We start from the raw sequence: 23,230 nt of genomic DNA, 5'->3' as shown, positions 1-23,230 counted from the left end.
ACGTACCGCACGAGACATATTGTATGCGCCAGCCAATATATCGCGAAATGAAAACCCTTATGCAGCTGTGCTCAAATGTCGCATTATAGGGAGTATCATAGTCGTCGGTGAATGTTTCAACAATATATATATATATATGTATGTGTATATATATATATATATATATATATATATATATATATATATATATATATATATATATATATATATATATATACACCCCATCATTAGCACTTCGTTCCTTGAAAAGCCAGGACGAGTATCGAGTGAGCTCCTGACTAACAACTTGCAATGTGATGAATTTGGCCTAAATCATGAATCCGGTGCCTCAAACAGGTGCGACGTAATCCCAACGCATTTCCCTCGCATTTGCCGCTAAATTGCCACTGATCCTTATTTATTATCAGGTTGCAGAAAAAATAAACAAGCCAGAATTTATAGTGACTCTTATCCTATGTATACTAAATAAAAGCGGGCAGCTGTCAGAAACTCTTCGCAAGGCTTGTTGACTGAACTTAACCGAGTGCTTCTAATCACGTCGACCCCTTGTTGGCCCTTCTGCCTATATGCGCAGCGACGCTGGACTTCTGTTTGAAACGCCTCAGTCGTGTAGAACCTGAATGAATACCTTAGCCGAGCTGTTGGTGTCCAAGGTCCAAGAACAACGGTGCGCGCCAGCACCTGAGGTTAGCTGCTTGATTTCGGCGTCAGCGTATGACGGACCGAGCAGGTAGCCCTGCCTGGTTGTGATGTACGTGCCACCATTGCAGGCGGCGCTGGCGTTGAACTTGGGCACCTCCTCTAGCCGCGCTGTGGAACAGGAAGCAAACAATCAGCAGATAAATCATCCTTAGAAAAATAGTTTGCTGTCACAGTTGCATGCAACACACATTCAAAGGGAAATCTGTGCCGCTTGAATGCATTGCGAAGCTATAAAGCAGTAAGCCTTATAAGGCTTACTGCGTTATCGAGGAACTCGTTATAACGGGTTCCTCGATACGAAAGCTTCGCAGTTGATGGACAATTTACCTTGTTTCTGGGATCGAATACGACGCCACAAGTCTTCCGGGATATAGTCGCTGAACTGACTGAGGTGATTAGGGGCGTTATTTTCAAGCGATCACTTTCGGGGATTTTATTTTTATTTTATCTTTTTACAGGTACTGCCAGCCTTGTTACCAGGCCTTAGGCAGGAGTAGGCATTTGAAAAAAAAATATTAAATAAGATCAAACAAGATAACAGACACTGAACAAGAATCTGCGTAACAAACAACATAAGAGAAACCTTTCACAATCATGATTTGACTGGTAAAAACGAGGGATGAACGCTATGGTTTATTGAAAAAGTGCAGAAAGAAAGGATGAAACCGTCGGACAGTCGACAGTTGTAGCAGGTAGTGCATTCCATTCGGAAATCGTGCGCGGGAAAAAAAGAATGTTTAAATACGTTGGTCCTGCAGGAAACATCTCTAACCTTTTAGTTGTGATAAGAGCGCGTGCAGCGGTGACTAGCCCGTAGAATATATTACGTTTTATCGATCACTACGATAATACGATCGATACGATCACTTTCGCGCCATCTCGCGTGACTCGACAGCGGAGGCGGCACTGGCGATGCGCCAAGCTCGCTAGCTTCGCACAGATGCCAGAAACGCTGTCGGCCGCATACTTCGACGCATTGAGCGCCGAGTCTCGAGAAAGTGATCGTTCGAACTACAGAACTGTACTGAGGTGAAACAGCGCGAAAAAGACGAGGACACAGGAAACAAATACCACCGACAAGCGCAGACTGCCAACTGGAAGTTTATTTGAAAATCACCGGACATTTATAGCTTCATCAGCATAGGCATGCGCACATCATTCACAAAAACATCTGCAAATCATCATTTTAACTTAAGCCCACTCTATGGCGAGACAGCAGAGCAATGTTTTTTTTTTTTTCAGACTCCCCAAGACCTCAATATCGCGGTGCCTATATTTCGGCTGGTTATAGTCATTCTAAAATTTTAGCAAAATTTGGTTGTTCAGTGCGGCAAACCAAAAGTCATATAATGGCCCACACTTAATGACTCTTTTGGAACACAGTGTTGATCAGCTTTCGGAACACTAGCCATATTTATGACTCCGAACTGATACAAAAAACGCATGTGTTACTTCTAACCGGAAGCATTGCTTTAGTGAAAGCCAAATAAATAAATAAATAAAAACGAGAAACCGGGGCACTCAAGCAACTTTAGGGGAAAGGGAACGTGAAAAAAAAAGTTGTTTGAACGTCGTCATCGACCACTTAGCGTAACGAAATGCGTCCCCTGGCTACCGCCACGTTTTCGTGATGGAAGTCTATCTTCCACAGCAAGAAAACTAAACACGGATTCATTTCTTAACCAGTGCTTCGGTGCAACACACTTACTGCGCACAAGCATATAGCAAGAAATGTTCAGATAACTAAGCAGTCATATACAGCAGGACAACACGGTTATTTGCACTAAGTAATATGTTGCGTGAGAAAGTGAAACGTAACTACGACGGATTATGAACAAACTGCTCCGGTAAAGTAGCCGAAACGGCATTAACATCACTATATTTCTGACCGGTGCTTTCCTGCACATGACTCTTCCAGGCCAAGCGGGTTTCAGTGAAACTTTAGATTTCATGAACCGGTGTGATTTGATTATAGGAAAGCGCAAAATGGCAGCACGCGTATTGTAACGCAGTTTATGCGCACGCAAATAAATAATAATAAAAAAAGTATCTTGAAAGTAGCTCACGCGACGCGCAAGATCCTCGATAAATGAAATTCTGTCGCATAAAGAAGCCTAGGCAGCAAACTGAATTCAAATGAACATGTACGCCACGTTCTGTGATTATCTGATAAGCCATTCATCGAAGGTTGGCCCAGGGTCGGGCGATTACGGCAAGCGATGAAAAGTTGCGAGGCGTATACGCTTCAGAAAAACAATAGCCGCGGATTTCAGCAGCGCCTCATCATATCTCAACACAGTGTTCGCACTTGTTTTCAACAAAATCGATCATTCGTCAAAAGCTTCGCGCAGATGCAAAGAACGTTCGTGTGCTTAGATTTAGGTGCACATACAAAGAACCCAAGGTGGTCGAAAGAAATTCGGAGCCGTCGACTACGACGTCCCTCGTAAGCCACCGAGTTGCTTCGAGACGTTAAAATTCACGAATCGATCAGCTTCCCGTAACCCACGGAGCCGACACACCGAATGAATGGAAAGACACGCGGAAGCTCCCGACGCGTGCGGTGCATTCGCGATGAAAGAGCACGCGAGCGTATCGACGTTTCGCCGGTCTTTTACATGCCACCGGCGGGCTCCTCCCCCCTCTCCCGCGAGAAACTCGTCTAAAGCGAATACAGGCCAAAGGTCTACGCAGCGTACCTGAGCCCGGCGTAGCCGACAAGCAACACGCAGTCGCTACCAGGAGGAGTAGCCTCGACGCCCAGGTGCAGTAGTAGCCTCCGCGCATGGCGTCCAACGTGTGAACCGGAACCAGCGGGGGGGGTTTACCCAGCTACGCGAGAGTGCGGCGTCGCGACGCAACGAGGTTTGCACGCTTCTCAGCTGTGGCCAGGTATAGACACCGTGTCGCCGCCCCCCCTTCACCTGAGCGTGCGACGCGGTGGAGGACTGCTCTTATCGCGGGGTCACGCCGCGACTGCCGTTCGCCCAGAGGAGTGACGTCGAGGGATCCCCCCCCCCTCCTCCCGCTTGCAAGCCCAATATCACCACGTCGACGCGACGCGATGGCCCCTCTTTTGTTTCGCGTGTTTGTTTTTTTATGCTCGCGTTTTTCTTTTTTTTTTCTGCGTGCGGACAAGATAAAAGGAGCAGCGCCGCCGAGTATGGAGGAGATGTGCGTGTGCCAAAGGGAGGAGACGCACGCGTTTTTCTCCGAGCTCCGAGCAGGTGCGAGTTGAGCCCAAAGAGAGAACTTTAGGAGGGCAATGGGGGTAAGGTATCGCTCGTTTGTCGCCAATACATAACAACAGCGACGACGACAACAACAACAAAAGTGTAGATGAATAAGCATGTATAAGATGACAGAGATTGAAAGAGAGAGAGAGAACGCAAGGAAAGCGAAGGCAGAGAGAACAACCACCACAAACGTCCGGTTTCCTATCCTACACTAGAAGTTAAGGAAAGGGGAACGCAAAGAGGAAGTTAGGAAGAGAGAGCATATTGAGCGCGCAACGAAAAGTGATCCAGAGCCCACCGAGTCAATGTTGTCTGGAGAAAGAGAGGCATCGGCCGCCGTACATAGCATGTGATCAATGGTTTGCTGACGCGTACGCAGAGGACATTCAGAGGAACGAGCAGTGTAGCCTGCGCTAAGCCCATTATGGTTCGCCGTCCAAATGATGTATAAGACTCTACGCATTCTTCAAGTTCGCGATGATGCACTTTGTCCCACCATCGAACCGGAGAGAGGAAAAAGCTAAAGGAAACAAAGTTGCGAGTGTCCGCCAAAGCACCAGAAGCTGGCCCGACGACAGTACCACGACACCGCGATGACAGAACGACGGGTCAAACATCGCTGAGCAGTGGTTGTATCTTGGATAACTATACGTTGAGCATTTCTTTTTATTTGGTGACATTTGTCACGGCGACGTGATGATAGTTTTCGCAGCGTTATTAACGGACACATACCGCGTTCCTAAAGCATGCGATGGCGTGCCTATAGAGTAGAGCAGCAAGTTGGGTTAGTTGGTGCAAGTTAATCTTGCAATAAGGGGCGTACGGCAGCTATAAACACACGGAGAAAAGAAGTAGAAGGGCACAGGAAGCGCGCGTACTTCTGCTGTCCGTGTGTTTATAACACAGTGCCCACCTTGTTACAGCATGCCTGCAGATTATGATATGATTGTGAAGTCTAGACAGATACGCGCCCATGCATCACAGGCGACCTTCTATTTAACAGAATGACGTTGCTCTACCTCGTGTCTCTTTCTCTGCGATTTCGGGCGCACTGAGACGCGATCGCGTGCGCTCAACACAGCTCGTGTTTTCCGTAAGACGCCTCCCAAGGGCGGGTAAAGTCTGCCTATAACGTTGTAAATGAATGCGCGACCGAATTGTGGGATCGAACCTCCGTCTTCCAGCACGGAAGCCCAATGCTCTAACCATGAGGCCACGACCGCACGCCTGTTTCTTTTCGAGACATCTGGCGGGTGCGTCACGTACCATTTTTTTATGCGAAGCATACTAGCCGCACAACCACGCTCTTCCTTGCTGCGCCGCGCGCGGCCGCGTAGCTACCATATGACGTCATAACAGCTGCAAAAGCGGAGGCTCAACTCGTGCGCTCGCTTGCGGCCGCGTAGCTACACAGCCGGGTCTCAGCTCGTGCGCTCGCCTGCATGAGTTGTTTCTTCGTCTAGCCGAACCAAATATAGCCAAGCAACAGCAGTTCACCAGGCTAAACAGTGGTCCAACAACTAAAATAAAGGCTAGTATGCTTCGCGTCCTGGGCTTAACCTTAGCTAAGCCACAGCGATTTTTTTCGCATTCTTCGCCTCCTGACAGCTAGCGCTTTGATGCGCAGCGCTGCGTTAGATTACACTGCCTTCGGAACCGGCACAGATATTTTTCGTCATACGGATAGCTACAAAGTGAGTGAGGTCCACTTATAATGGCTACCGCATAAAAGAAAGAAAAAAAATAAAAGATGTACGTGTAAACAGGGAGGAACGGGCACTGACTGTCAAACCCTGCCATGCATTCCGCCCACTCTCGAGATGTGCAACGGCGCATTTAAAGCGGTCTGTACAGTTGCCCGTGTCGACTAGCGTCCCAGAATACCTTTCTGCGAATTACTGTGATTATACGGTCTCTCTATAGTGTGGCCAACCGCGATTTTTCTTACATAATGTAGCGAGGGTACAGTCGCAGTACAGGTTACCCCATAGGTCCCTCGCAGCCCCATGTGGCAACCACGACTATTGGCCATATCAATATGAAACGAACAGGAATGAGTTAAGATCACGCATTCTCATGGAAGACATAGGTGTCGGTTCGAATAGCCGTGTAATGGTCCATACAGAAAATGGAGCGGCAGTTTTGTATCCAAGCTGAAAGACGGGTGTTATGGAAGGCAGTCAAGGGGTTACACTGTGTAAGCGCGAGCTCACAAGCAAGCAACCAAACCTTGTCAGCTGACTCCGTTGTCAACACTGCCACTATAATACAGCCAACGAGCATAGATCATCCATGTTCTTCCGCAAGGCCACTGATGACGATGCCCCTGTAGGCTAATATACACACTAATAAATGACGCTGCGTTCTTTGTCGATTGTGCGGTGATCTAGTAGCTTCGCTTCCGAAGATACTATTCGTTATAGTTCAGTGAAGAAGTAACAATTGTAGGCTCTGGGTAGCTGCTGAGGATTACGTGCAGACGATGGAATATACAGCATGACGATTTCTTGTCGCTACTAACTCTATACGGAAACTGAGAGATCTAATCACATCCTCCATGCATGGTAAAAATCTAACCTACCCAAAGGTAAGCCGCCTAGAGAGACACTGTAGGGAAAGCCACTGGAATAATCGTAAGCTTACACTATTCGGTAAACCTAATCTTACTTACTCATGGTAATAACCCTGACCAGACTTGCAAGCAAAATGATCGTCTCGAATTCCTCTCTCATCCGTTAATTAAAACTAAACTTTGGGGTGTTGCGCGCCAAAACCCAGATCTGATTATGAGGCACTCCGTAGTGGGAGACTTCGGTCCAAATGTGGCCACCTGGGATTTTTTCCACGTACACTCAACGCATCCTTTCATTTTATTGCCCAATGCAGACCCTATATACTATAGTATTTAAAAAAAATATTTCACTTTGTTTCTCACCCGATTATCTTCTTTGGTTTCCCGTAACCTAAACTAACGTATAACCTAACCATCATCATCATCATCATGAGCCTGGCTACGCCCACTGCATGGCAAAGGCCTCTCCCATACTTCTCCGACTACCCCGGTCTTAACCTAACCTAATATAACCTAACCTGCACACAACAAAAGATAATAATAATAATAATATTTGGGGTTTTACGTGCCAAAACCACTTTCTGATTATGAGGCACGCCGTAGTGGAGGACTCCGGAAATTTTGACCACCTGGGGTTCTTTAACGTGCACCTAAATCTAAGCACACGGGTGTTTTCGCATTTCGCCCCCATCGAAATGCGGCCGCCGTGGCCGGCACACAACAAAAGAGTTCGCACCAGCACGCTGGTACATCGGCGTACGTCCACTACAGGGCATCACTGCTACGTGCGTCGCGCCCGTAGCGTCGTCGCCGTCGCCCGCTGCGTCGCGATGTTGTTCTCGGCAGGAAGAGTGACGGGAGCTACACACGGCCAGGGGGCCAAGGCTGTTCCGCGTATACAGCGGGAGCGTTTTTCTCGGAAGGCCTCGCGCCACATATTCACCCACGTGCGATACGTACCCGGCGAACAAGAGCATCCGTGATTTGTTCGCCTTCCTGCTATATGTGCCTCGTCACGGCACGGACGCGTGAGCAATGTGCGTCGTCGCATCTGTATCCCGCAATAAAACAGAAGCCCGGCCTTGAATCCGCGGGCTTCTCCAGATTCTATGTGCGTACGACGATGCGTACCACTGCAGAGTCGTAGCCAAGGGGAGTGTACCGGGCACCCCTAACCAGGTATTACGGATACCTGGCACGAAACGACGTGCGAAAACACCCGCCTGCTCCGCCTCCCTCCCCCGGTCGAATGCGTAGCCCCCCCCCCCCCTCCCTCGAAAAAAACTTCCTGGCTTTGCCAGTGCAGGGTGCAACATCTCCACAGGTTCATGTTTTGCAGACACCTCTCTAGTATACTCTTTAGAAGGAGTCATTCGGTGTATGTAATAGAGAATACCCGCATTTAGCGTCTTTTACAGCAACAGCTGTCACGGACTTTTTAGCTGCCTAGAAATTGTCCCCCCCCCCCTTACAGTGGTCGTCGTAAATGAGTTTCACTGCGACAGTATATATGCGGGAGTTGAGCGTCAGACCGCGACGGCGCAGTGAGGTTCACAGCATAGCGCCGTCGTCATGGTAACGTTCCGAGCCGCGGCACGGAGGACGCGCTGACCACGTGCGAGTTGGCTCGTGGCGCCGGAGCGCGCGTGACTGCACTGGCGCAAGGTGACGTCACGAAAAGGTATAAAGAACGCAAGCGCGAATGAGCCTTAATTGCAAGGATGGCTGAGTAGCCTACGCAGGAGAGATGGTCATTGGTGGGGATTACAAAACAAACACATTAAGAAACGTGAAAGAGCACGGCCATAACCTTCCGGTCAACCCGGTCTCGCGCGCGGACTCCCATATGGCGCTATATATCAGAGGGCATCGGCCTGAGGTGGTGGACAGGGTCATACGCCCCCGTTGAGGTAATGCCACGTCCCTTTGTGCTTCTATCTTGCTGTCGCGAAATCGACGGTCTCGCAATAGAAGTCTGACCATCGCGCGAACACCGGTGTTGCACGTACTTTACGCCACTTGGCGATTACGTCAAGTTCGTTTGTCTTTTCCTCCTACTCGGTGTCAAAGCATTGCCTTTGAATGGTGACCTCGCGTCTTCCTTGAAGCGACGTACATGCTCCACTTAGCCTAGTGTCCCTGTCTGCACAGGTGCATGTACAGAGACACTAACTTAGCCAGGGTGCATGTATTCATACATTTATTTATTTATTTATTTATTTATTTATTTATTTATTTATTTATTTATTTATTTATTTATTTACACCTCACAGGCCCCAAAGAGCATTGGGTTAGGGGGACACAGAAATCATAAACCAGAGTAACGGTACAACAGACGCCGTACAAGGCAAATACACAAAAGGAATACAAAGTTGATCTAAAATATGGCACAAAAATTACATATTTACACGAAGATTAAGAAACAAAACAAACGCGAATATGGCACAAAGTGATATCCGGGTGGAAGTGAATCAGCACTACAAAATAAAACAAAATTTAGAGCAACTGAAAGAGTGGTAAAACAGAAAACAACATTTACAACAATACCAAAATGATAATTGCAAACAGAGGTGGGTTTTGAACTCTCCATGGTCGGAAAAAAGAGTCTAAGTTGTCAGGAAGATCATTCCAGAGCAATAATTGCTCTAGGTAATGCGAACGAACTGGATGATTGATTTTTTCTGTATATGTGATTAAAGCTGAGACGAAAATGTAAACGCCGTGGATATCGAGGAGGCGGTTCCAGCGGTAAAAATGAAGTGCGGGTGTGAACATATTTATGAAATATGCGCAAAAGTTAAATAGAACGGCGATTTTCAAGTATCTGCATATCATTAATGTTCTTAAGCTGGGAGACACTGGCGAGGGGACTATAATTGTTAGCAACGAACCGGGCTGGTCTGTTTTTAATGCATGAACTCAAGCATTTCAATTAGGTATTTTTGATGGGGAGACCAAATAAATGCGACGAATTCCAACCGTGGACGAATAAATGCTACAGATATGCTGAGCTAGGCGAGTTTCGCAGGTTTCGGCGTACGAAACTTAATGCATTCGATGCTTTGTTGCAGATTGTTGAAATGTGACAAGACCATGAAAGATTTAGCGTGAACTGAATTCCCAGCTATTTGTACGACATAGCATTGGTGAGAAAGGTGTTATTAATAGACCAGTGATAATTAGAAATGTCATGTTTGAGGCTAAAAGTCATGCATTTATATCTAGTAGGGTTTAGACTCGTGTGACAATTTTTATACCAATAAAGAATATTGTTAAGATCATTTGGAAGGGTCAAGTGGTCAGTCTCTGAATTCTCTGTAAATTAGAAAACGCAAGTGGGCAAGCACGCTTCCCTCTGGCACACGGGCGGTTATGTCACCTAGTGGTGAGGAAAAGCCGTTGACAACTGTGAATTGTTGACGGAACAAGAGAAAGTTACGAAGCCAAGACAAACGATAGATAATTTAGTAAACATCCGGCCGTGTTCAACTGTGTCAAATGCTATGTATGTATGTATGTATGTATGTATGTATGTATGTATGTATGTATGTATGTATGTATGTTCGTATGTATGTGCGTATGTATGTATGTATGTATGTATGTATGTATGTATGTATGTATGTATGTATGTATGTATGTATGTATGTATGTATGTATGTATGTATGTATGTATGTATGTATGTATGTATGTATGTATGTATGTATGTATGTATGTATGTATGTATGTATGTATGTATGTGTGTATGTATGTATGTATGTATCAGTGGCGTAGCCAGAAATTTTGTTCGGGGGGGGCTACGCCACTGGCCCCATATATATATATATATATATATATATATATATATATATATATATATATATATATATATACACATATGGGGCCAGTGGCGTAGCAAGAAATTTTGTTCGAGGAGGAAGCTTTAGCTCGGGTGCGTCTATTTAAATACATGTAGAAGGAGAATTCGTTTTTCCCTGCAACCACGTCACCAAATTTGAGGAGGTTTGTTTCATTTAAAAGAAGAAATTTAATTCTAGTGACTACTAGTTTCGAATTTTTCACTTAGGTGGTCAATTATTTATTAAAAATTGGCCAAATCGAAATTTTTCAGAAAACGACACTATCAAGTTTAAATCTCCGTGACTCAACCATGAAAAATGATATCGCAATTCTGTGAATTGCATCTAATAGCACATCTATAGCGGACAAAATAGATATGTTACACATGAATCTCAAAAAAAATTTAGTATTGTGGAAATACGGCTTGTGCAGAACCCTTGTACACAATGTAACCAATTCACGTAAGATACAAATTGACATAGCAAACTTGTCCGCTTTGACTGTTATAATAGATGCCGTTTACAGAACCACAATGTCTGTTCTTCATGCATAGCTATTAGTTTGTAAACGTCGTGCTTCTATTTTTTCAAACTTTCGAATTTTTCAAAATATTTTAAACAAAATTCAGGCCCTAAATCGAAGTTGTGTTTCCAACAGAACTAGGATTTAACTTTCTCTCTCAAATGCAACGAATTTCAACAAAAGCAATTAGCAGGATTATCTAAGAAAAGCGTTTCTGCGTTTTACAAGTATTTGAATAGGCCGCGTCGGATTGGGCTCGAGCTAAAGCTTCCTCTTAAACAATTTGTCAAGGGGTCAAATCGATGAATAATAATTGCATTGTCATTGCGAAAGATGCTGCAAACGAATTCTTGAACGCTACGCACAGTCGAAACAATAAAATGTGTATTTTTTCATAAAAGAATATACTCGTATGTGCCAAAAAGTTTGCCCATAATAATTGATATCAATGCTTCCATATTTTTGTCTTTTTAAGTAAAGAAAATATCACACGAACTTTAATAATAATATTTGGGGTTTTACGTGCCAAAACCACTTTCTGATTATGAGGCACGCCGTAGTGGAGAACTCCGGAAATTTTGACCACCTGGGGTTCTTTAACGTGCACCTAAATCTAAGCACACGGGTGTTTTCGCATTTCGCCCCCATCGAAATGCGGCCGCCATGGCCGGGATTCGATTCCGCGACCTCGTGCTCAGCAGCCCAACACCATAGCCACTGAGCAACCACGGCGGGTCACACGAACTTTAGAACTATATCAGTTCGAAACCAGGAAAGCAGTGCATGCCACTGATATGAAAAATTAAAAGGCAATGAACTGAACAAGTCGAGGACAAATATGTTAACGAAACTTTGTCATTTAAGAACCGTGCTTACATTCTTGTATATATGCAATGGTCAGTGAAAAATCTCAATGACGCTGTAATTTGTTTTACTGTATTACGCAGGAGCAGCTGTCACCGGTCGTGTATCGTGAGTAATGGCACCGAAATCATAGTCGCAACAGAGGGCAGGTATAAAAAGCAGGAATTCTGCAAGATATACGAGGGCAAGTCAAATGAATGTGAGCCAACAACGGGGTACTTTATTTAAAAGTAGTCTTCATGAGAATTTAGACATTTGTCCCATTGACTAACGAGTCGCGTGATTCCCGTCTTATAAAACTCCTTGTGTTGCTGCTTAAAAAAGTCTGTATCTGGTTCCCTTGAGCTCTTTTTTCGGTTGCCCCAAAATGTAGAAGTCGCAAGCTGACAGGTCTGAGCTGTATGGCGGATGCTGCAGCGTTTTTCACTTGAACTTTGCCGGTTTTGTATTAACCACATAAGAGACGTGGGGACAGGCATTGTCGTGGAACAAGATGACCCCATTCGTCAATTTTCCACGTTGTTCGTTCTTGATTGCGACAGACTGCCGTTCTGGCGTTTCACAATATGGGAAACAATTGATAGCCTCTCAAGATTTAGCAAATTCTATCAGTAATGGACCCTGAGGACCGAAAAAAAGGTCAACAACACCTTTCCAGCGGAAATGATGGTCTTTGCGTTCTTTGGGCGTGGTAAATTCGAATGTTTCCACTGTAAGCTTTGCCGTCGTGTTTCAGGCTCGACGTAGTGGCACCAAGGTTCGTCCCCGATCACAGTTGCAAACAAGAAGCCGTCATCCTCATTGTGATACGCGATCAGATGAGTCAAGGCAGCGCGAAACTTCTCCGTCTTCTCGCGATGGATCAAAATCATTGGGATCCATTGCGCACCATAGAGCCGATAACCGAGAAGCTCATGAATTATGGCGTGAACCGAACCGTGACTGATGTTCAGGCGGACTGCCAGTTCATCGATGCTTATCCTCCGTTCTTGTTTCATCAGCTCATGAACCTTTGAAATTGTGTGGGGGGTGATTGCACGATGGTTTTGGCGCGGTCTTGGAATGTCTTTGCAACGTCCTTTAAACCGTTTGCTCCAACGCTTCACAGTTGTCAATGAAATGCCGTTTTCAACGTAAACGGCAGCCATACGGCGATTAATTTCTGTTTTGGAGACACCTTTAGCTGTCAAAAACTTCGCGACACCGAGCTGTTCAACTTTTGAAGTGTCCATTATGTGACGCAACCATATTCAACCCAGTGTATGAGAGCATTAAAGAACAGTTATCTTCACACCTGCGTGTCACTTTTGTAAATGAGACATGCCGTTTTCCGACGCGCATGCCTCGCAGATAATGAACCGAACCATTATTCCGCGGTTAGGGTAGGCGCACTTTCATTTGACTCGCCCTCGTACATTAGAAATGCAGATACAATGGGATATACAAATGCGAAAATACGGCTTGATAAAGGACAAGAAAGTGTCACTGGAAACAAAGTTCACTGCATGTATAAACAAAACCTCGCAACAAGATATTAAAGTATACGTATAAGTCTCCAATGAGTCTATGTATGTAAGAAAAAGTAACTGTATGTAATGCGTCAAACAAGGCAAATAAACATGTTGCACAATCATAGATTCACAGAATCCTAGATTCCGCCCCCATTTCATCCACTCCCCCCGATGTATTGCGCGCGACGGAAGGTGGCGCGCTTGCTCCCCTCTTTTCTCCTTTGCGCACACAAGACTGAGCCACCATCGTTGGCTCACCCATTCCACCTCCCCTCCTACGCTTTCACTCGCACATACTGCATGCAGCGCGTGGTCACGATTTTATCACTCTTGGACTTCATACGAAACATGAGGGTGACGGCGACGGCAGGAATGCGCCTGGAGTGTCCATATAATTGCTTTCGCAGTAATATAATAAACGTATCCGGAAACTGAAGCGTCCTGTCGCCCATTACTTTCAGAAAAAGAAGTATCAAAATCGAACTTTCACCATGCGACAATTCGCTGCGCCGCAACAATGTATTTTTTTTCTGTGGGGTGGAGGCACCGAAATGAAAAAAAGAAAGCATAGGAAACTATTTTGGCCAGAATCGAATGCCTACATCGGGCACCTAATGGGGCTACGGAATTAATACCGAAGAACACATGAGACGATTGGCCCACTGAGAACCATACGCATACTGCTCAGTATCCTACACCGGCGAAACAAGACTTTCGGGAAAGGTTCCGCTCAAGGAACGCGGTGCAATCCTTCGAGTCCCACAGTGATGGCGGCGAGCGACCATTTTATGCGAAGCATATTACGAGGGCTCAACCCAGCTCCTCAGGCGCGGCGGTGTCGCCTTGAATACCACGTGACACCGTGACGTCACGACAGAGGAGAAGTGGCTTTGGCTCAACTCTTGCAAGATGGGCTGGGTGGGAATCGAACCAGGGTCTCCGGAGTGTGAGACGGAGACGCTACCACTGAGCTACGAGTACTTTTTTTTTTCTTTATTTCCAGCTTGGCTACAAGCTTCAAAAGAGATTGTGATCCTAGATCACACTCGTTTTATATGTGTCAAAGTGTCAAGCATTGACGCCACCGCTTCATCACAGTCCTTCGTCTTGTACACGTCACGTACCTTCACAACCATTTCCACAAAATATTCATACACAGATCGGCCTTTAACATCACAATGTCTATATGCCAACAGACTACGCCAGACTGCGTGCATTCCAAGTAGAAAGATGACATCCATCTGATCAAAATCGTGTTCAGGTGGTAAAAAACGAATGCCATGTGGATTGAGGGGTAGGCCTATCTTTAACGTTCTCTGTAATATATCCCAAAAGAATATGGCATTATTACAATCAATGAAAACATGTTCGATCGTTTCAGCTTTGTTGCACAGAAAGCATCTGCTTCCCCATGGCACATAAATTCCTCTTTCCTCCAACCACGTTTTAACAGGCAAGGTTCCCGTGTGAAGCTTGAAGAAGAATGTTTTAACGTTTGCCGGTATCCACATATTTTTAACCCTTTTAAGTACGTCTTGCCCAGGCCCTTCTTGAAACATTAGCCGATACAATGGAACAGGGAACACACTTTCAGTGAGATCCTTCATAAGACGCTTTCTTTTTACATTGGAGAGGTACTCAAGAGAGAATCGCGCCCTAAGGAAACGATAGGACGTTACAACTTCACGCAAGAACCTTGAAATTGTGTAATGAGGGCCAATAGCTGAAGAAACAAAAAAATCAGGCATAGGAACTGCTAACATAGTTTGAAAAAAACTGCACAAAAACGGGTCTCTTTCGTCCCTTATCAATATGAAACGTGATACAACTTGCTGAAGAAACAAGTGGCACACCGACAGACCACCTTTCTTTACTCTACGAAACAAATTTGTCCTTGATGTTCGCTCCCACGTAGAACACCAGATAAACGTGGCAAAAATTCGGTGAAATTTTTGAATGTGCTTACGTGTACAATACAGTGCCTGCAGAAGATACATAATTTTCGCAGCGAGAAAAACATTACAAATAGTGGCACGTGCAAAAATCGACAATTCGCGGCCACCCCATGCATCGGCCATCGCACGCATTTCATCCGTTTTTTCGAGCCAGAGTGACTCGCTTTCACGATACCCTTCCAAAGGCACCCCCAGGTAAGAGCTAGGTGTCGTGAGCCACCGGATATTTTCAAAAACACCGGGCGTGGCACTCCAGTGGCCATGCCAGAGACCAATGCACTTTTGCTTATTGATTTCACTACCGCTTTTCTCGCAAAACCTTTCAGTAATTCTTAATAATGCGCTAACACTCTCCCTATCTTCAGCAAATAGGGCAACGTCATCCGCATAAGCAAGAACACGTACTTCACAGGACTGTATCTTAAAACCCCTGACTTCTGTACTATTAACTATTTTTCTACAGAGCGGCTCCAAAAATAAAGCAAAAAGTAAAGGAACTGAGCTACGAGTACGATGCTTCAAAGCGGTACAAAAGCGCCTCTAGTGAATGCGGTGTTGCCTTAGAAACGAGCTGTTTCTAAGGCTCAGGCGTGCGTCGCTTGCTCAGGCGCACATTTCGTTGCCGCGCCGAACGCTGCGTTGCTCGACGCTCACCGCGTCCAATGCGGGGCGTCCAAGGCGAAGCAGAGTAACGCATGAGTTGTTTCTTCGTCTAGCCGAACCAAATATAGCCAAGCAACAGCAGTTCACCAAGCTAAACAGTGGTTCAACAACTAAAATAAAGGCTAGTATGCTTCGCATCCTGGGCTTAACCTTACCTAAGCCACAGCCATTTTTTTTTCTCATCTGCTAGCCAGAAAGCTTCCAAAACTCTGTCAGGTGAAAATCCATTCGGCCAGAGCAAACCGAACGCCCACCGAAGTGCACCGCGCGGTGGTCGGGGCCATACAAAAAAAAAAAAACATATGCGCTCTGGCTCGCTCTGGCAGCCCGCGGGTAGGGTAGCGAGAACAAAAAAAATTGAAGGGGCTCAATGTGTCCTCGGCGAATAAAAGTCAAAGTAGAAAAAATAAATAAGAACGTAGTTACTCTGGCTGGCTTTAGTGTCTTGACATGGATGTTCTGGCGTAGGTAAAAAAAAAATGTTGATATTTTTTTACGTGACATGACGGCACAAATGAACCACCGCAACGCATCGTCTCATTGGACCTCGCTGCGTGCTTTGTCAACTCGTCTGCTAGTGTATTGATTTCGCTTGTCTCGTTGTATGTTCCGATGTAAGACCTTAGAAAAGTCAATGGAGCTTTGGCGTCAAATGTTTAAAACAACATTAAACCCACAAAGTTCCGCAATTGAAAATTTAAAGCAAAACTTTGGAAATGTCAATGCACGTTTCACATCAAGAGCTTATTAGATTTATACCCATGAAGTTTCGCAAATGATATCCATGCGCTCCATAGATTCCGTGGCCTCAGTGAGATGCCGCGGCGAGCCCGCTCACAGTCAAAGCGCCCTTGAAACTTTGAGCTCGGATGGGACTGCTTGGCGTTCTGTGACTGCCGGTGTATGGGCGTTGCCACGAAATCCAGCCCGAGTTCGCAATCTTTACGGTTAAATGTCTTTTCGAGCGTCAAAAAGACATTCTAGACAAAATCCAGAGGGATTTCCGGCGCCGGCGGCCGCTTTGGTTGGCGGTGCATGGACAGCACGTAAAAATTTCGGGGGGGGGGGGGCTGAAGCCCCATAAGCCCCCCCCCTCCTGGCTACGCCCCTGGTATGTATGTATGTATGTATGTATGTATGTATGTATGTATGTATGTATGTATGTATGTATGTATGTATGTATGTATGTATGTATGTATGTATGTATGTATGTATGTGGGGCAACTGATGGTGGTCTCCTCCGGAACAGCCCTCTGCAAAGTGTTGAACGCGGTTTAAATAATGGATCCGGGACCTCGAAGAGGTGCGACTTAATGCTAACACATTTAAGAACGCCACCCCCTACCGCTCCATAGTGGGCGCAGTTTGTTGGTGCTCGTCTCTCTTTGTATCTCCCCCTCCCAGTTCGCAAGACTCGGGAGGAACGAGCACGCCTGGCTGCGGCCTGGAGCATGCTAATGTACTCGTGTCGGTGCTGGCGAAATGCTGGCGACAAAAAAAACATCAGCGGGTTTTTCCAACTAACCTGTTCGCGTACGATTCGCGAAACAGTCACGGAAGATAACAACACAATGGCACCGGGCACGCGTCAAAAGCGTGTCCGCCATGTGAACGCACGTCACAAAGGAAAGATAACGTTAATTCCAAGTATCGGGAGATTAAAGTACAGTTATAATGCTGTGACGGTAAATGAGCCGAGTTCACAGTAAGATTACATGCTTGTTTGTGTGCGTCTGTTTGCGAGTGTGTTGTGCATGTCTATGTCTTCCTGTGAGCGTGTGTGTGTGTGTGCGTGTGTGTGTGTGTGTGTGTGTGTGTGTGTGTGTGTGTGTGTGTGTGTGTGTGTGTGTGTGTGTGTGTGTGTGTGTGTGTGTGTGTGTGTGTGTGTGTGTGTGTGTGTGCATGCGTGCCTGCGTGCAGTGCACACTGGATAATTTGCTGATAACAACAAATCCCTTATCGACATTTTAATTACTGCGTTCGGAGCATTCATTTGCATAGTGGAATGTGCCTTGTATTGTCCAATGCCATTCTTAGCGGCTATGAAGCTGCGTGCGTTGGGCTGCTAAACACGAGGACGTGCGCTCAATACTGGCCACGGCATCGGCATTCCGATGGGCGTGAAATGCAAAACTGCTCGCGCACTCAGATTTAGGTGCCCGTTAAAGGACCCCGGATTGCCAAAATTAATCCGGAGTCCCTCATTACAGCGTGACTCGTAATCAGACCGTGGTTCTGGCAAGGAAAACCTAGGAATTTCAAGGCCGTTCCATATACGCATATTGTAAAAACCTTCCAACTCTATTCAGAATCGAGATACCCACGTAGCTAAATTAGCGATTGGAATTATCGCGCGGCACTGCAACTGAACTCCAAGGCTATAGCCACATTTTTGCTATCACCGGCTGGCTGATAAGCCGCTTCCTGCTCTTGCACTAGCAGATACGATGCATAGTGCTGGCGATCACCATATCAGCCGCTGACGTCAAGACAGAGCGCGGCACGCGCATTCTTTCTTTTATATATGAATCTTAGGAACCCAGAATATCTGGCGACTATAGTATCTTTGCGTACAGCCGGAAAAGATTACGGTGAACTGCTTCGGAGAGTAGAAGGCTTGAATTTTGCTATAAAAGTGCACTCGGAAAAAAGAACGAACAGTGCTATAGTTAGAATTCCTAATGATGAACTAACTGAGCACTGTGATTTGCAGTGGAGGTTTTGCGCGTTGATTCATATTACTCCCCTACACATGTGCAAATTCTCCCAGCAAACGGCCCTCAATTTGTCTATCTGTTAATATTGTTATTATCATCAGCCTACTCAAATCACCTGGGAGACGAATATGCCGCTGTCACTGACCTGCGCCTTTCAGAGTGGTGCGAATGTTCCGAGTTACACGGTGAACAACGGGACGATAGTTGTAATCTTAAGAGCATCTGTGCTAAATCATTTGGACGCATAATAAAACGCGTATAAGTTTCCCGTGAAACTCCCGCCTTTGTGAACATAGCTGCAGTATAGTTTTCTTAAAGCGTATCGCTTTTTTTTTTTTGGCTCACTCGCACGTTCTAGAGGTGGTTCGACTCTCACCACCTATACAAAGGCGTCAATGCAAAATCACGGGTTCTCGCGCTACCGAGTTGAGGAGGAAAGCGGGGAGGGGGGGGGGGCAAAATATTTTTATAAAAATACTGATCTAAAAAAATCGAAAATGATTATTCGAAATAACGACATATAAAGTAAGCACAATTCACTTTCAGCAGATTTTAGCATTTTAAAGGCGCAAAGGTATTACTTTGTTCTTGGCTATACCCCTGCAGACCGGTGCTTCTGCCACAAGAAATAGCGCACCCGTGAAATTCTACGTACAGCTAGCCTTTATTTCGTGCAGAATGGGCGTTGCTCACATGAGCGCGGCAGTTTTGGTGCGTGTATACAGTCGCGTTACTTTCTTTTGCGTGCTTGCCCAAGCCGTGTCGTGCGCTTCGGGCCACGGCACCCGAAATTTAGCCGGAACTAGCGCACTGTCGTTATTCGGCAAACGAAGGCGTGTCTGCAACCTGTTCGTTGCTGCTGCTGCGTCCGAGCCGCAATGCGAAGAAACGGTCGCGCGGTGCTTGCCCGCACTCCACAGGTGAGCACATTTTAGGCCGCAATAACTGTGGGATGGAATGCCATTTAAATGATATAATGAAATAAATGCTGTGTTACCACGGTGTTTCATATGTGACACATATGAGTATAAATTTTGCGTGAGTATCGCCTTAACTATGACTGTCGCAATTCTCTCTTCATGGGGCTAGTAAATCTCCATCTGAAGGAAGCATCATATACAACATAAGTTCCTGAACACCACGAACGCAAAACGTCTAGTATACTGTTGTGTTTCCACACCGTCTTTAAAAGGGCCTTGAACCATTCTTTATCGGAGGAGAGAAACGGATTTGAAGTTTAAATAGGCTAGTATTTCCTAAATGCATTACGCAGAAAGGTACTTCAATGCGTTCAACAGAAGCGGAGTTATTGGCAATCAATCAAACACGGCCTTCGCGGTGCTTCCGGTCCTTGTCTCGCACTGCGTAGGCTACGGGGGACCGGGGCGTGCCCACAACGCTACGTCTTCTAAATGTCACCGTGGCGCGCAGTCCAAGTTTTATTTTGGATGTTAACGCAGACGCCACTACTTCCGATTTTGGCGTCTTCGACGCGCCCAACGTAAGCCGAACGCGATTGCCCTCACGGAGCCGCCGTGCGCTTAGCCAGTGGATTCGTCGCGACACCCCGCGGCCACCGTAGCATCTACGCTACGTATCTGCGCTACGTATCTACGCTACGTGCTTTGTGCACGTGCTTGAGTGCGTGCTCGCGCTCTTGTGCTACAGTCTGACCATGCTGCGTAGTGCGGACTGGCTTTGTCCTTCACCAGCTTGACCGACGGATATATTAGTCACATTCGACTTGCGCCTTTTTGAAGCGCTATCAGCCCGTTTCAATAAGTATCAAGATCGTTTTGGAGGATCTGGTGGTCCCCAGAGGTGTTAACGGGACGATAAACTATGCAGTCGCCAGCTAATGCGCGCATGCATGATGGCAAGTTGTTGGGTAGGTCATTAATGTAGATTACAAAGAGTAAGGGATCAAGAACGCTTTCTTGTGATACACCGGTAGAGACGGGAAAGGGGCGAAGAGAAGCTGTTAGCGAAAGTAAACTGCTGCCTGTGCGAAATAAAATTTCGAAGTCAAAATAAAGTTAGTAAATCAAATTTAATGAAGATAGTTTTAAAAAACAGGCGATAATGCGGTCACATAGTTTAGAAAAATCCAGGAAGACGCAGTCAGTTCGAAGGTTTGTGTCCATGTCAAAATGTAAATCTGTCGGAAATTCAATGTAAATCTGTCGGAAATTCTAGCAATCGCGTTTCGCCCGACAAACCTCTCGTTAAACAAACCATGCCGATTATGAAAAAAAGTTGTTCGACTCTAGGTGATGGTAAGCATCAGATGCAATAATATGCTGCATCATATCTCGCAAGCATATCTCACCTACGAATTAGAAGCCATTCAGAATCGTGCTGCACGCTTTATCATGTCAAACTACTCAAGTAAAACCAGCATAACTGAACTAAAACGCACACTCGATCTTCCCAGTCTCCAATCACGTCGTATCATCTCGCGTCTCTGCATGCTTCACTCTTACTACTATCACCCAATAGCCAGACACCCTCGACTACAACCCCCGCCTAGAATCTCTCCCCGCCTCAACCACAGCTGTCCAATCGCGCACATTCAATGCCGTACGTCGTCGATGAGGGATTCTTTTTTTCCTAATGCAATAGCGCTGTGGAACACTCTGCCCGACAGTATTGTTTCTTCCGCCGACCACACGACTTTCCGTGGGAAACTAACTATCTACTACACCTAGAATGGTTCGTCTCAAATGCATTTGCTTATTGACCCCTTTTATGTAATTAATTGATAATAATTCGTTCTCACGCATAATATGTTTTTAATAGTATTTATGTACTATATATTTTGTTGTATATTATGGTTTCTTTACAGTGATTTTGATGTTACTACTGCTTGCTCGGTTCCCTCCTGAGCGTTGTTTCCGTTTCTATTCTTCGTCTATCTTTCCTTCCTCTTTTCCCTCTTTAGCGTGATGAGTTCCTCATACTTTGTTTGCCCCCGCCTTATGTAATGCCTCCGGGCCTTTAAGGCTTCAATAAATGAAATAAATGAAATGAAATCATATTGCAGCATATGCACGTCAGCGATATCGGCCGCTAGTTTTCAGCCAAGTTTTTGTTCGTCTTTGAAGATGAGTATGACTGTCGCGGTTTTTCAATCTTGGGGAATCTGAGCTGTCAATAAAGACTTACAGGAAATATAGAACGAAAATCTACCAGATACTGAAACTGTTTTTTTTTGTATTTTAGAATTAATTAACATCGTCAGTACCCGCTGAAGAAGATACATTTAAGATGTTACTAAGTTGAGCATTACCATCAATACTAATGCCAATAGGTTCCATGTACCGGTAATCTAGGTCTTCAACAACGGGCAAACTGGTAATACTTTCTTTCGTGAATACAGATGAAAAGAATTTATTGAAAACCTGCGCGCACTCGCTGTGAGGAATGGGGGCATCGTTTTCCGCGCGTATCGGCAACCCGCCGTGGTTGCTTAGTGTCTATGGTGTTGGGCTGCTAATCGCGAAGTCGCGGCATCGAATCCCGGCCACGGCGGCCACATTTCAATGGGGGCGAAATACGGAAGCACCCGTGTACTAAGGATCAGGTGCTCGTTAAAGAACCCCAGGTGGTCCAAATTTCCGTAGTCCCCCAGTTCGGCGTGCCTCATAATCTGATCGTGGTTTTGGCACGAGTACGCGTCGAGGGTATAGAATTTATCGGAACTTTTTAGGATTAGATGTGAGGGCTGAAAGAACGTCATGGGAGAAGTATTTATTCTCGAGACCAGTGTGCCGTGCACTGCGTGAACGCTAAAGAACCCCAGGTAGTCAAAATCAATGCGGAGTCTTCCCCTAAACCAGAACGCATGCCTGATATTCACAACGTCGCTTCGCCATGCAAAATCCCCGAATTTTAATTTAAACTACAACACGCTTCTTGCACGTAAACGGATGGCGATTAGCAAGTTGGCAAGAACTTGTAGAATTTTTTAATTTCGTGCTAAAGTCGGTCACGAAACGCCGGACGTGGCCTCATCGACAGTATACCGTGACTTCATGACGTAGAGCAAAGTTTTCACACGTTGTGCAGCAACACCTTCGTCGTGACTCGTCAATGGGCACGTTGTTTTGAGTCGTGGTGAAGACACATAACTACATATAAGGTCGGCAATGCTAATTACGGCCGTTCAGGCATTTACTGTCGCCGCTATGTTACGCAGATGTGTAGCTCGGTAGGCTGACACGTGAAACGAGAATTACGAGAACGATCTTCCGAAAGTCCCGCCACCAGCATTCCCGTTTCGCGAGACAAGACTGCGTCTGCGCACAGTCTAGGACGTGGGCAACCTACATTTGCTCGGGTCCGTGGTGTCGCAACGCACCAAACGCCCGCGTATCGCAGGCGCCCCTGCGGGAATCGGTGAACTCGTCCACAAGTGCCAGCATGGGAGCTTTATAGCGTTACAGTTCCAAGATCACCTGGCTGCGTCGGCATGCCTTTGCAAATGCACAATAAACGGTAGGCGCAAATATTTTCGTGAACGATCATACCACGAAGTCACTTCAAATCATAGGTTATCACGAAGAAATTTTCCTCCTCCTCAACCAAAGCTCAAAAAAGCACAGGTCGTCACTTACAGACAGTTGCAGACTAGGACATACATCACACCAA

General features: G+C 45.9%; 2 protein-coding genes across 3 annotated transcripts in view; one reads left to right on the top strand and one right to left on the bottom strand.

Annotated features, from left to right (window-relative positions):
• The window catches only part of LOC135897151 (serine protease 33-like), a 37,512-nt gene extending 33,858 nt beyond the window's left edge, over positions 1-3,654 (bottom strand). The window contains exons 1-2 of one of the 2 annotated variants that reach the window (XM_065425716.2): positions 3,402-3,654; positions 629-810 (exon numbers count right to left, since the gene is read on the bottom strand). In XM_065425716.2, coding sequence (XP_065281788.1) covers positions 629-810; positions 3,402-3,489 — 270 coding nt within the window. In that variant the 5' untranslated portion in view covers positions 3,490-3,654. The remainder of the gene's footprint in view (positions 1-628; positions 811-3,401) is intronic. The other variant, XM_065425715.2, reaches the window with a different exon arrangement.
• Positions 1-23,230, top strand: part of LOC135897172 (leptin receptor gene-related protein) — a 416,125-nt gene that overhangs the window by 21,675 nt on the left and 371,220 nt on the right. The gene's annotated exons all lie outside the window — the stretch shown is intronic.

The sequence above is a fragment of the Dermacentor albipictus genome, chromosome 9 (assembly GCF_038994185.2).
Source record: "Dermacentor albipictus isolate Rhodes 1998 colony chromosome 9, USDA_Dalb.pri_finalv2, whole genome shotgun sequence".
NCBI classification, from domain to species: domain Eukaryota; kingdom Metazoa; phylum Arthropoda; class Arachnida; order Ixodida; family Ixodidae; genus Dermacentor; species Dermacentor albipictus.
This window is presented reverse-complemented; position numbering and strand designations above follow the sequence as displayed.